Source organism: Cucurbita moschata, unplaced genomic scaffold, assembly GCF_002738365.1.
Source record: "Cucurbita moschata cultivar Rifu unplaced genomic scaffold, Cmos_1.0 Cmo_Scf00009, whole genome shotgun sequence".
NCBI lineage: Eukaryota > Viridiplantae > Streptophyta > Magnoliopsida > Cucurbitales > Cucurbitaceae > Cucurbita > Cucurbita moschata.
Genome location: NW_019268525.1, coordinates 471,883 through 485,038, shown reverse-complemented (window position 1 = coordinate 485,038; position 13,156 = coordinate 471,883). Strand labels below are relative to the sequence as shown.

At 38.3% G+C, this 13,156-nt stretch overlaps 2 protein-coding genes across 5 annotated transcripts; one reads left to right on the top strand and one right to left on the bottom strand.

Moving 5' to 3' along the window:
• Nucleotides 1–1,035: 1,035 nt before the first annotated feature.
• LOC111447985 (RNA-dependent RNA polymerase 1-like) lies at nucleotides 1,036–6,581 on the top strand. 4 transcript variants are annotated; one of them, XM_023087404.1, is made up of 5 exons: nucleotides 1,036–1,391; nucleotides 1,735–2,278; nucleotides 3,251–5,136; nucleotides 5,213–5,363; nucleotides 5,509–6,581. In XM_023087404.1, exons 1-5 carry the CDS (start codon nucleotides 1,378–1,380, stop codon nucleotides 6,349–6,351), a joined length of 3,438 nt encoding a protein of 1,145 aa, XP_022943172.1. In that variant the 5' UTR covers nucleotides 1,036–1,377; the 3' UTR covers nucleotides 6,352–6,581. The 4 variants fall into 4 exon arrangements, with proteins under 4 accessions (XP_022943172.1, XP_022943174.1, XP_022943175.1 ...); XM_023087406.1 differs by having other exon boundaries at nucleotides 1,609–2,278; XM_023087407.1 differs by having other exon boundaries at nucleotides 1,036–1,395.
• Nucleotides 6,582–7,089: 508 nt separating this feature from the next.
• On the bottom strand, nucleotides 7,090–12,160 carry LOC111447986 (RNA-dependent RNA polymerase 1-like). Its single transcript, XM_023087408.1, has 4 exons — nucleotides 11,981–12,160; nucleotides 10,884–11,431; nucleotides 8,316–10,201; nucleotides 7,090–8,232 (listed from the first exon to the last, which is right to left on the bottom strand). The coding sequence occupies exons 2-4, from the start codon at nucleotides 11,397–11,399 to the stop codon at nucleotides 7,290–7,292; spliced, it is 3,345 nt and encodes a 1,114-aa protein (XP_022943176.1). The 5' UTR covers nucleotides 11,400–11,431; nucleotides 11,981–12,160; the 3' UTR covers nucleotides 7,090–7,289.
• Nucleotides 12,161–13,156: the final 996 nt, after the last annotated feature.

Genomic DNA, 13,156 nt, shown 5'->3' with positions numbered 1-13,156 from the left:
TATTTTTTATGGTATTATTATTATTTTTCTTTTAATTACTAAAATATATGTAACTATCCGACTTTTTGGGCGTTGACTAATTGAGATCGTTATTACATGCATGATAAATGTCATTCTAACTTGACACTTGTGTCTATTTATTCTTTAAACTTCTAGGTCTTAATCGAGATCGTTACTACATATATGGTAAATGTCGTTTGTAACAACTCATTTGACCCACTATGTATTACCGTCAATCTTACGGTTTTAAAACACATTTACTAGGGAGAGGTTTCCACATCTCATGAGAAATGTTTCGTTCTCCTCTCCAACCAACGTGAAATCTCACCATTTATCTTCTTGGGGCCAGCGTTCTCACCGGCACATTACTCGGTGTCTGGCTATTATACCATTTGTAACAGCTCTAGCTCACTGTTAGTAGATATTGTTCGCTTTATACCAGTTACGTATCACTATGAGTCCCACGATTTTAAAACGCATCTACCAGGGGAGATTATCACACCTTATAAAAAAAAAATTCATTCGACTTGTATCTTTTTATGGTATTATTATTATTATTTTGCTTTTAGTTACTAAAATATACACGTAAACCTTTGACTTTTTGAGCTTTGACTAATTGGGATCGTTACTAAATGCATGATAAATTTCGTTATAATTTGACACTTGTTTCTATTTAGTTCTTAAACTTCGGGCTCTTAATTATTTTAACCAATAAACTTTTTTTTTAAACCTTAGAATATATTAGATAAATAAAAAAGAATGATGGTGGGCCAACTTGAGCATAGTGATAAAATGAGTAAAATTATTCGACTATAGTACTATATATTATTATTTTTTAAAAAGTATATAATAAACTTTGATAATATATTACTTCAATCATTTAAAATGTAATGACTTTAACTTTTTTCTCTTTTTCAAAAAAATAATTTATTAAAATCAAAATTGAATATTAATAGAGAAACTAATAAAGCTAGAAATTACAAAAAAAAAAAAAAAAAATTAACTTCTAATTTCCGGGCTCAGTCTGCAGACATCTATTTCTACGGGAAGATGATTGTGTGCAGCCTAAGAAAATAAAAAATAAATAAAGGACGACTCAAATTTTGACTTGTGGTGACAATGGTCGCTTCAATTCGTTGTCTATCCAAATTCTTCCCCTCCATTGGACCCTCTTCTTGTAATTTATAAGTCACTGAGCTTGCTCTTGCCTCCTCAGTTTCTGTTCTTCACTCTGTTTTATGATCTTCTTTGCTTTTCTGGGTTCATCCACAAACACCCTTTTAGCAATTCGAAGCTCTTGGAGTGTGTTTCTGCTGCTCCTGGATCGTCTCTGGCTTACGGTTTGGTTGATCCATATATACCTGTTTGAGGACATTCATGCGTTTATCTGTGTGGGTTTGTAACTCTGTTCTTCATCATCAAGTCCTGTTGCTCTGCTCATTTTCTTGCCTCTTTTGAACCTTTTTTAGTTGGGGTTTGGTTTCTTTGAGCACCCAAGTTGAAAACTCCAGCATTCAAAATGTTTTTCTTGGTGTCTGTATGTCTCTGTATTTTGGGTTACTTTTCTTTTTTCATTCCATTTAATGTAAGACGTTTTTACTTTGGTAGGGACTACTTCATGGCTAAGAAATTTTCATTTCAAGTGGAATTCTCCCTTCACAATGGAATCATAACACAATCATAGAACATAGAAGGGAAGCCTTTTCTAATCTATAGCTTGATTTGGTAAAACAGGGAAAGAGTGAACAATTTGTTTGATCTTATGGGGAAAACGGTTCATATTAGTGGATTTCCTTCACATGCCACGGCAGATTCCGTGAAGAGTTTTCTGGAGCTTCGTACAGGTTTAGGAACTGTCTATGCCATTAAGGTTAGACCACCTAAAAGGGGAGGAAGTAGAGTATATGCTATTGTCCAATTCATTGGTGCTGCACAAGCTGAGTTGATCATTTCCTTAGCTAATCAACGCCTATGGTATGGATCTTCGTATCTTAAGGCTCGAGCGGCTGATGTCGATATTGTACCGAAGCCTAGGACATATGTGCATACCTTGGAAGACTTGACATTGTGCTTTGGTTGTCAGGTCTCCAGTGAAAAGTTTCATGTTCTATGGGAAGGAGATGTTGAGTTGGTGACTTTTGGAGTTGAAATGCGAAAAATGAACTTTCATTTGATTCATAATTTCGTTGAGTACAGGTTTCAGCTTTCCTATGAGAACATTTGGCAGATACAACTCCACCGTCTGCAACATCAGTCTATGAAATGTCTTCTGATTCAGGTTCTTGTCTCGTGTTAATGTTGAAAAGCATTGTTATCCCTTTTAAACTTTAAAATTTTTGCCTTCCATGTTTAAGCATTGTTTCAATTATATCCTTGTTGAAAAGTATTGCTATTCTCTCTTAAAAGTGGCTTGAATAAGAGTAATTGTGAGATTCCACTTGAGGAGGAGAACGAAACATTCTTTATAAGTGTGTGGAAACCTCTCCCTAGTAGACGCGTTTTAAAAACCTTGAGGGAAGGGGAAAACCCAAAGAGGACAATATTTGCTAGAGGTGGGCTTGGGCTGTTACAAATGGTATCGGAGCCAGACATCGGGCGATGTGCCAGCGAGGAGGCTAAGTTCCGAAGTGGGGTGGACACGAGGCGGTGTGCCAATAAGGAAGCTGGGCCCTAAAGTGGGTGGATTGAAGGGTCTCACATCGATTGGAGAAGGGAACGAGTGCCAACAAGGACGCTGGGCCCCGAATGGGGGTGGATTGTGAGATCCACATTGGTTGGGGAGAAAAACGAAGCATTCTTTGTAAAGGTGTAGAGATCTCTCTCTAATATACGCGTTTTAAAAACCTTGAGGGGAAGCCCGAAAGGGAAAACCCAAAAAAGACTAGCGGTGGGTTTGGGCTGTTACAACTTTCTCCTCGAAAAACGTGGAGATAGTTCTTAATATACCCCAAAAAAAAGAGCATGGAAGAAACTAACGATGACTTCCATGGCCATATTTCTTACTAAATGTTGATACTAACAACACTGCTTTTGTTATGGTTGACCTTGAACTTTATAGGTCTGTAATTTTGTCATTTTGACTGTTGAATGTAGTGGATTCTGTCTTGACTGTTACTAATATCTAGTAGAGATTTTTGGTTTCTGCCGTGATTATTACCATGATCTTAGATGCTGGTGTTCTTCATTTACAGTATCTGCTGCTGGATTTTGATTCAGTTCAAAATGATAATTGTTATGTTTATCTCATCAGTTATATGGAGCTCCTCGGATATATAAAAAAGTTGCACCCTCTAGTGGACAAATCTTTGATGATCCTCTTTTTAACTTCTTTAAAGAAGTACCTGATGATCAATGGGTTAGAACAGCTGATTTTACTCCATCAAACTCTGTTGGACAATCTTCTTCTTTATGTTTGAAGCTACCTAATGGCCGTCAACTTCCCAACTTTAGGCGACATTTTGCTTATTATGAAGAATTCGAAGATGAATTCAAACTGGTGGATGGAGGCAACAGTTTTTCTTGCTCCGACGATCTTGTTCCCGTGGTCGATTCTCGTCCTAATGTTCTTCTGCCATATGAAATAATCTTTAAAGTAAATGTATTGGTTCAAAATGGTTGCATTGCAGGGCCATCACTCGATACGGGTTTCTATCGGTTGGTTGATCCGAGTCGAATAAGAGTTGAGTATGTAGAAAATGCATTAGAAAAACTGTTCCATTTGAAGGAATGCTGCTATGAGCCATCAAGCTTTCTTACTGAACAGTACAAAAAGTATGCAAAGCATCCTTCAAATTCTCCTGCTATAGCCTTGGATGATGGATTGGTGTATGTCCGTAGGGTTCAAATAACACCTTGTAAGGTGTACTTCTGTGGTCCTGAAGTCAATGTTTCGAACCGGGTGTTGCGCCATTTTTCTCGAGATTTAGATAACTTTCTTCGTGTGTCTTTTGTTGATGAGGAGTGGGATAAAATGCGTTCGACGGATTTATTGCCACGGATGGCTTCTTCGATCGAGAATGGTAAAACTGATATCTACAGGAGAATCCTCTCTGTTCTTAAAAATGGCATAGCCATTGGTGATAAGAAGTTTAAGTTTCTTGCATTCTCATCAAGTCAACTAAGAGAGAATTCTTTGTGGATGTTTGCTTCCAGACCTGGCCTTGATGCAGCTGTTATTAGAGAGTGGATGGGTGATTTTCGACATATCAAGAATCCAGCAAAGTACGCTGCTAGATTGGGACAATCGTTCGGCTCATCGACGGAGACTCTTTCGGTTGCTAGACATGAAAGGGAAATCATTCCTGACATAGAGGTTCAACATGGTGAAGTCAAGTATGTCTTTTCTGATGGAATTGGCAAAATATCAAGTGATTTTGCCAAAAGGGTTGCTTCAAAATGCGTGCTAGCGTTCACTCCGTCTGCTTTTCAGATTCGTTATGGTGGATATAAGGGTGTCGTTGCTGTTGATCCGCGCTCGTCTGTAAAGTTATCTCTGAGGAAGAGTATGTGCAAATTTGAATCAGACAACACGAAACTCGACGTCTTAGGCTATAGCAAATACCAACCATGCTTCCTGAATCGTCAGCTGATAACTCTTTTGTCGACTCTAGGCGTTAAAGATGAGGTTTTTGAGAAGAAACAAAGTGAAGCTTTAGAACAATTGGATGCCATTTTAACAGATCCACTGAAGGCTCAAGAAGCCTTGGAGTTGATGTCTCCTGGAGAGAATACTAACATTCTCAAGGAGATGCTCAAATGTGGCTATAAACCAGATGTTGAGCCTTATCTATCAATGATGTTACAGACTTTCCGGGAGTCGAAGTTGCTAGAATTACGAACCAAATCGAGAATCTTTATTCCGAATGGGCGAGCGATGATGGGATGTCTAGACGAGACTGGGACCTTGGAGTATGGACAGGTATTTGTACAAATCTCCAGTGTTAGGCATAGACATATATCTGATACTTCTGCATTCGATATGAGCGGTTCGGAAGACCATTTAGTTATCGTGGGAAACGTAACTGTTGCGAAAAATCCCTGCCTGCACCCCGGCGATGTTCGTGTGCTAAACGCTGTAAATGTACCTCTGTTGTATCATATGGTTGACTGTGTTGTTTTTCCACAAAAAGGATCAAGGTTAGTACATTGACATATGCTGATTCTTTCTTGATTTTGTTTTGAAGATTAACTAGATGCTGTACTTTTAATATAGGCCTCATCCAAACGAATGCTCGGGTAGCGATTTGGACGGTGATATATACTTCGTCTGTTGGGACACTGAATTGATCCCGCCTCGACAAATTCCGCCGATGGATTATACTCCTGCACCTCCTATTCAGTTAGATCGTGATGTCACAATCGAGGTATCTCCACACAAGCACTGACTCTTGATCATGTTTCGTTCTTCAAACGTGTCGTTTTTTTAGCGTTTTATCTCAATTTCTAGAAGAGGAACCGTTCCTATGTGTGGTTTTAGTACTAATTTGAAGGTACTGTTCTTTACAACAGGATGTTCAAGAGTATTTTGTGAACTACATGGTTAATGACAGCCTTGGAATCATTGCCAATGCTCACACTGCGTTTGCAGATAAAGAGCCCTTTAAAGCAAGAAGTGCTCCTTGTATAGAGCTTGCAAAGCTATTCTCCATTGCTGTGGACTTCCCAAAAACTGGAGTACCTGCTATAATACCTTCACATTTGAATGTCAAAGAGTTTCCCGACTTTATGGAGAAGCCCGACAGGCCCTCGTATGAATCAAAGAACGTGATCGGAAAACTTTTCCGGGCAGTAAAGGGCATTGCACCAAATATAAGCTACATTAGGTCGTTTACTCGAGATGTAGCAATGCGGTGTTACGACTCCGATATGGAAACTGAAGGCTTTGAAGATTACGTTGAAGATGCCATCTATCATAAAACTATATATGATTACAAGTTGGGGAATTTGCTTGATTATTACGGGATCAAGTCCGAGTCCGAGATATTTAGTGGCAATATTATGAGAATGTCGAAGTCTTTCACGAGGAGAAGAGACGCAGAAGCCATCAACTTGGCTGCAAGGTCTCTAAGAAAGGAGGCTAGGACATGGTTCAATACGAAAGAAAGCGGTCCAGATTCGGGCTCGGATGATTTATTTGCCAAAGCTTCGGCGTGGTACCATGTCACTTATCATCATTCGTATTGGGGCTCCTATAACGACGGAATGAAACGCGACCATTATTTGAGCTTCCCATGGTGTGTTTACCACAAACTGATGCAAGTCAAGGAGAATAATTTGAGGAGAAGAGAGAAAGCTTCAAGATTGGCGACTCTTGATAGATTCAGCCGTGTCTTAAATCTCGATGGACGTTGAAGAACACGATCGACACCGGTTGGTTTCCTGTTCTACCTCCCTCTGATATATCTGATGGTCTTTATCTGTAGTTTTTTTAATATACTTGGCTTTGGCTTTGGCTCTTGTTTGCTACTCTTTTGAGAGCTTCTTAGTTTGAATAGTCACCTTTTTCTTTACTATGTAATATCTACTCTATACATTGGCCAATGTTCATGAAATCTGAAATCTTAGCCTACTTTTCTCAAACACAAGCTCGCCCCGTCCTGTTGCAGGTATACGTATGACTTGTTTATCTCATGGTCCGACGCAAGAAAGAAGCATAAATTTTTCTTCGAGTGATCAGTACTATAATGATGATCGTTTTTTTTCCAATGAGGTCACAATGTACTTGCCTGTAAGTAATCGTTGAATTCGAAAATCTACATGCCTTCTAATGACCATCGGATACAAATTTAACTTCTACGTGATTTGACGATTTGGGACTCGACACAACGTTCATTGATCTTTATACATAATTTAGCTTGATCTTTAACTGAAACAAAGTTCATTGATCTTCCATTAAGCTAGTTTCTACAACTCTCCTTCTTCACATTCATAGCTGCTTGGCCATTAGTAGGTATCAAGTCCAATGCTTTAGTATTAACGTTATAACATGATTGATAACGAAGCTCGTGTATATAATATCTGAGTTGATATTACTAACTATGTCAAATCTTGTACGTGAGTGTTCAAGCTAGCTTCGCGCACACTTCCACATAATCAAAGAGAGTCAATATTCTGTCCTTCGGTGTGTTCTTTGGTGCGTTCGTAAAGTTATTGAAGTAAAACATTGGATGGAAGAGTTGCAAGAAGACTAAAAGTGATTAGTAAAAAATAAGGTGTCTGCCACAACTATGCCAAGTTGATTGTTGTTCATAACTCAAGTGAAATATATGAAGATTCACGGTACGAGAAGCTTACCGATGGCGAGCTCGAGCACCAATCTTGCGCTTCTTGATACGGATGAGCTTGTCGTAAACACACCATGGAAAGCTGAGAAAATGGCTTTCATTCTTCTCCCCATACCAGCCCCAGTAGCTGTAATGATATGTAACAAAATACCATGCTGAAGCTCTAGCATACGCATTATTGTCATGTCCAAAATGCAAGCCAGCATTCTCATTGAACCACCCCCTCGCCTCCTTTCGCAGGGACTTCACAGCCATGATGATAGATTCCGCTTCATTTTTCTTAGTAAAAGAAGATGATTTTGTCAAACTAACCCCACTGATTAGCTCTGCCTCAGTTTTGATCTTATAATATTTCATCAAATTCCCCAACCTCATGTCGTAATTGTTCTTGTGATAAAGCGCATCGTCGAGGTACTCCTCGAAGCCTTTGACTTCCATGTCGGGGTCATAAGCTTGCCGAGCTATCTCCCGAGTAAACTTCACGGACTTGATGCTAATCCTTGGTTCAATGTCATCCAACATTCTGAACAGCTTCCCCAGTACATTATGTGACTTGTAGCTCTGTTTGTCGGGTTTGTCCATGAAATCAGGATATACTTGTACTCTTAGATCAGCAGATATCAAAGCAGGAACGCCAGTTTTGGGGAAGTCCACTGCAATTGAGAACAGTTTTGCAAGCTTTATACAAGGTTCGCTCATTGCTTTCTCTGGCCTACTATCTGCAAATGCTGTATGAGCATTGGCAATGATTCCTAGACTGTCATTGACCATATAATTTGCAAAATACTCTTGAACTTCCTCCATTGTGACATCATGATCTAGTAATCTGCTAGGCACGGGGGTATAATCCATTGGTTCAACTTGTTGAGGTGGAATCAAATCAGGATCCCAGCACACGAAGTATATATCGCCATCGAGATCGCTTCCCGAGCATTCATTCGGATGAGGTCTTGTACAGAAAAGAAAGTTTCCAATATCAGCAGAATTACTAGCAGACATGAGTTTAAGCATAAACAAGATTAGATCATTTACCTTGGTCCCTTCTGTGGAAAAACCAGACAATCTACCATGTGATGTAGAGATGGTACATCCACAGCGGTTAAGACACGCACGTCACCTGGGTGCAAGCACGGGTTCTTCGCCACGACTACCGTTCCTGTTACGATGAAATGTTGATTTGATTTGCTTCTTTTAAAGATAATATGATCATTATGCAGCTGCTGGTGAGCAGAACACTGCACAAATACCTCTCCATATTCTAAGTTTCCAGTTTCATCAAGACATCCCATCATTGCTCTTCCATTTGGGATAAAGATTCTAGATTTTCTCCGCAATTCTAACAACTTCGATTCTCGGAACGTATGCAACATCATATATAAGAAAGGTTCGGAATCAGGTCGGTAACCGCACGAGATTATTTCCTTCAGAATGTTGGTATTCTCACCTGGAGACATTAGCTCAAGGGCCTGCTGAGCCTTCAATGGATCCATAAAAATGGTGTCCAATTGATCTATCAATTCCTTTTGTTTACTCTCAAAGATATCATCCTGAACTCCAAGTGTAGACAAAAGAGTAATCAACTGACGATTAAGATAACACGGATGATATCTACTCCAAGATAAGACATCGAGCTTCGTGTCGGTCGACTCATACTTTAGCATGCTGTTCCTGAGCGATAATTTTACGAATGAGGTTGGATCGACCGAAATAACACCTTTAAAACCAGCATAACGAATCTGAAAAGCAGATGGTGTATGCCTGATGTGGCATTTTCTAGCCACTTCTCTAGCAAAACTAGCTGATATTTTCCCAATCCCATCAGAGAAGACATAATTGATACCAGCATCTGATTTGACCTCGATATCAGGAATAACCTTGACTTCGCGTCGACTGACACTTGCTGTTTCTGTGGATGAACCAAAGGATTGGCCTAGTCGAGCAGCATACTTGGCTACATTTCTTATACTATGAAAATCTCCCATCCATTTCCTTATTTTAGCTGCAGTAATCCCATCTCTTGGAGCAAACATCCACACGGCATTTTCCCGTAATTGACTCGAAGAATACGCAAGAAACTCGAACTTCTTATCACCAATGGTAATGCCATCTTTCAGAACTGAAAGGATTCTTTTAAATATTTTCGTCTTTCCATCCTCCAAGGAAGAAGATTCTCGTGGAGACAATTCAGTTGAATACAGTTTATCCAATTCCTCGTCGACAAACGAAACACGCAAAAAGTTGTCAAGATATTCGGGATAACGACGCAATACACGATTTGAAACATTAACCTCTGGACCACAAAAGTACACTCTACAAGGTGTCACTTGAACCCTGTGTACATAGACTAACCCTTCATCTAAGGACAAGTTAGGTGGCTGGGGCGGATTCGTTAACTTGGAGTACTTCCTGTACTCCTCACCTAACCATTTTGAAGGGTTATAGCAACACTCTTTCAAGTCATAAAGTTTCCTTAAAGCACGATCTATGAAGGCAATATTGTGTATCTGAGGATCAACCATCTCATAGAAACTGATATCAAGAGATGGGCCTGGAAGACACCCCTGTTGTACCAACAAGTTTATCTTAAACAAAATGGCATATGGCAAGTGGATGCTCAGAGGAGGTCTAACTACAGGTACCAAGTTTACATTGGACGAATAAGTAGAGCCGCTGGCCAGTGTAAATTTACCCTTTATTTCGTTGAAGTAAGCAAATTTATCGTGAAAATTAGGGAGCAGGCGACCGTAAGGAATCTCCAAGCATAAAGCTCCAGATTGTCCAATACAGCATGATGGAGTGAAATCGGTTGCTCGAAACCATTTGGTGTCCATTTCCTTAGAAAAGCTCAAGAAGGGGTCTTCAGAAATATGTCCAAAAAGCTTTGTATCTCTCTCATAAATCCGCGGAGCACCAACTAACTACCAATACAGAGAGGTCATAGTTAGAATAGTATGCAAAATTAAATGAAAATGGGTAAAGAAAGCATGTCCTGACAGCACCTATATGACGTGAATGCAGGCGAGGGCCAAAGGTCCCAAAAACTTAATGAAGCTAAGCATTACTCTATCTACAGCTAAGTTCAATTTTTGCTCTTGCCATCTTATGTAACAGCCTAACAGCCCAAGTCCACCGCTAGCAGATATTATCCACTTTAGCCTATTACGTATTGCCGTTAGCCACACGGTTTTAAAACGCGTCTACTAGGGAGAGGTTTCACACCCTTATAAGGAATGATTCGTTCCCCTCTCCATCTGATGTGAGATCTCACAATCCACCCCCCTTGGGAGGCCAGCATCCTCGCTGGCACACCGCCGGTGTCTGACTCTGATACCATTTGTAACCACCCAAATCCACTACTAGCAGTTACTCATCATCGTCAATCTCACGGTTTTAAAATGCATATGCTAGGGAGAGGTTTCCACACCCTTATAAGGAATGCTTCATTCCCCTCTCCAATTGATGTGGGATCTCACACCCCTAATCAAGAATAGTACAGGCATCATTTGAGTGAAAATTTTCGGTCAAATGTGCTCGTATGAATGCATGATATCTACCCATAGTGAAGAAAAAGAAAACATTGTTCAAAGTTTATGGATGAACCTGAATCAGAAGATAATCTATAGATTGTCCTTGTGGCTTGTGTAGCTCAACTTGCCAAATGTTCTCATATCGCAATACGAGCATGTAGTCAACACGAGGATGGGATATGAAAAACTTAAGATCACGCCGCTCAAACTCGAAATTCACAGACACATTTGACTCTCTCCATAACACAAAAAATTCCTCCCTTGATATCTGACAACCAAGATGGAGTTCTAAGCCTTTGAAATTGTATTCAAAGACTAGTGGATCTTGTAGAATATCCTGCTTCCACTCCCTTGCCTTCAGATAAGAAGTTCCATAGCGGAGGCTTGCATTAGCCAAAGATATAATTAACTTAGCACCTACATCGTCAATAAACTGGATGATTGCATACAATCGCTTTCCTCTTCCCCTTGAACGTTTTACATTTATGGCATCTATACTTCCTTCGCCTGTAAATCTCTCTACAAACGCCTTAACCGATTCTTGTAATACACCAGAAGGGAATCCATAAAGCTGAATTGTTTTACCCATTCAATCCAATGAGATCAACAGCAAACTTTTTCCTGTAATCCCAAACAAATTGATTGTAATGCATACTCATTTGGGGAGGAGCATGAATGCATAACAATGGTAGTTTATGCAGGGCCAAGCACCAATTCATGCTCATGTGAGATTTTAAGCTCAATCTAGTCCTCAAAAGTTCTATGATATGAAGAAAAACTGAGAATAAGTGTAAAAAAGTATCAGGATTCTATGAAAAGAAAGCTTTAACTCATGAAACTAAGGAGAGTTTCTCAAAGATATTGCCTCCCACAAAGCTTTGAAAAGAAATGGGTCTTATCATTTCCATTTTCCTCACATGTTCTGCTTGAACGCATTAAATCAAAACTCTGTTTCTTCAGAAATCAAACACGAAATGATAGCTAAACATGGAAGACAAGGAACAGCCATAGATCATAAACAACCCAGAAACAGTAAGAATCAGCGAAGGGACAAGATGGAGCTACATAGTACAATCACAGAGACAGTACGGAGAGGGAAAAAAATAGAAGAAAACAAGGATCAGAAAGAACCCAGATGAAGAAAAGCAAAAAGAAAGAGGATTAGCTTACCAAAGCAAGAACAGATCAATAACCCATGTCAACAGTGGGAAGAACGATTAGGTAAAAAGAAAGCAGAATTTTGATAGAAAGAGCAACACCCAGTTCAGAAGATGTAGTACTATCTGCAAAACAACGCAGTGGGTGAACGTAGAAAAAGAAGATGCAGAAACGAAGGCAAATGATTCCACAATTGCCGGGCCCTTACCTTCAGAATAAAGAAAGACTTTCATTTACCAAGTCATCCTTTTCTCCACCACTCTAAAAACCGTGCCTCTTAACTGTTGTATTAACAATTAACAAGTAATAAAAACATTCTCTCTTGAGTGCAATTCTTCCACTTTTTTTTTAATTTTATTTATTTATTTATTTATAGAAGGTTGGAACACAATTCTTTTGGGGAAACACTGGCATTCTCTATTAACACAAATTAATAGAAGATTATAAAACTCTGTATTTTACTTCGTATTTTTTAAAATAAAAATATAATTAGCTAAAAATATAATTAAGGTGGAGGTATTTAGAGAGTCTAAACTATCTATTTCTAAAATATCTAAATATTTTTTCTAAAATATTTGGTATGTTTTTCTAAAATATCTGTAGAAAAAAAAAAAATCATTTTTCTCTCTCTTTTTCTTAATTTTTTATACGTAAAGTAATTAGAAAAAGAGAACAAAATGACGTGGAAAATTGTTGGGACATCCTTTTCCCCACCTCCTCCCCTCTAAAAAAGAAAAAAAGACATTATAGTACAAACGTGCAATAACTTATTATTTATGGGTCAAAAAACAATAATAAAAAAAAGTGTTTAAACCTATGAAGGTAAATATTCTACCATTTGATTTTTCTTTACTTTTTTTAATTTTTTAATTTATATCTTTTAATGTATTTATATTTTTACCCCATATTATATATATATATATATATATATATATATATATATAAAGACTTTAGAAAACAGACGTTTATCCATAAAGGTAAATAAGATCCGAAGGTGTCCTTTAAATAAAAATATAACATATTAATTTATTTGTTAATGTTTAGTTTAGAGACTTTTAAATTAAAAAATTATGTTTTCATTGAATTAAATTTATTTTGACATGTTAACATTTTTATCAATATTTTAATTCAATTAAAAAGTATGAAATATTTATTTATTAATTTAAATATCTTTTCGGAACTTTTTAT

Excerpts from the sequence above, each read along its gene's own strand:
- LOC111447985 (XM_023087404.1), top strand. Across the intron at positions 2,279-3,250 it reads TGAAATGTCTTCTGATTCAG|TTATATGGAGCTCCTCGGAT; the intron begins GTTCTTGTCTCG and ends TTATCTCATCAG. Across the intron at positions 5,364-5,508 it reads ATCGTGATGTCACAATCGAG|GATGTTCAAGAGTATTTTGT; the intron begins GTATCTCCACAC and ends TCTTTACAACAG.
- LOC111447986 (XM_023087408.1), bottom strand. The coding sequence starts at position 11,399 with ATGGGTAAAACAATTCAGCTTTATGGATTCCCTTCTGGTGTATTACAA. Across the intron at positions 10,202-10,883 it reads TAGATTATCTTCTGATTCAG|TTAGTTGGTGCTCCGCGGAT; the intron begins GTTCATCCATAA and ends CTGTATTGGTAG. Across the intron at positions 8,233-8,315 it reads TTTCCACAGAAGGGACCAAG|ACCTCATCCGAATGAATGCT; the intron begins GTAAATGATCTA and ends TTTCTGTACAAG.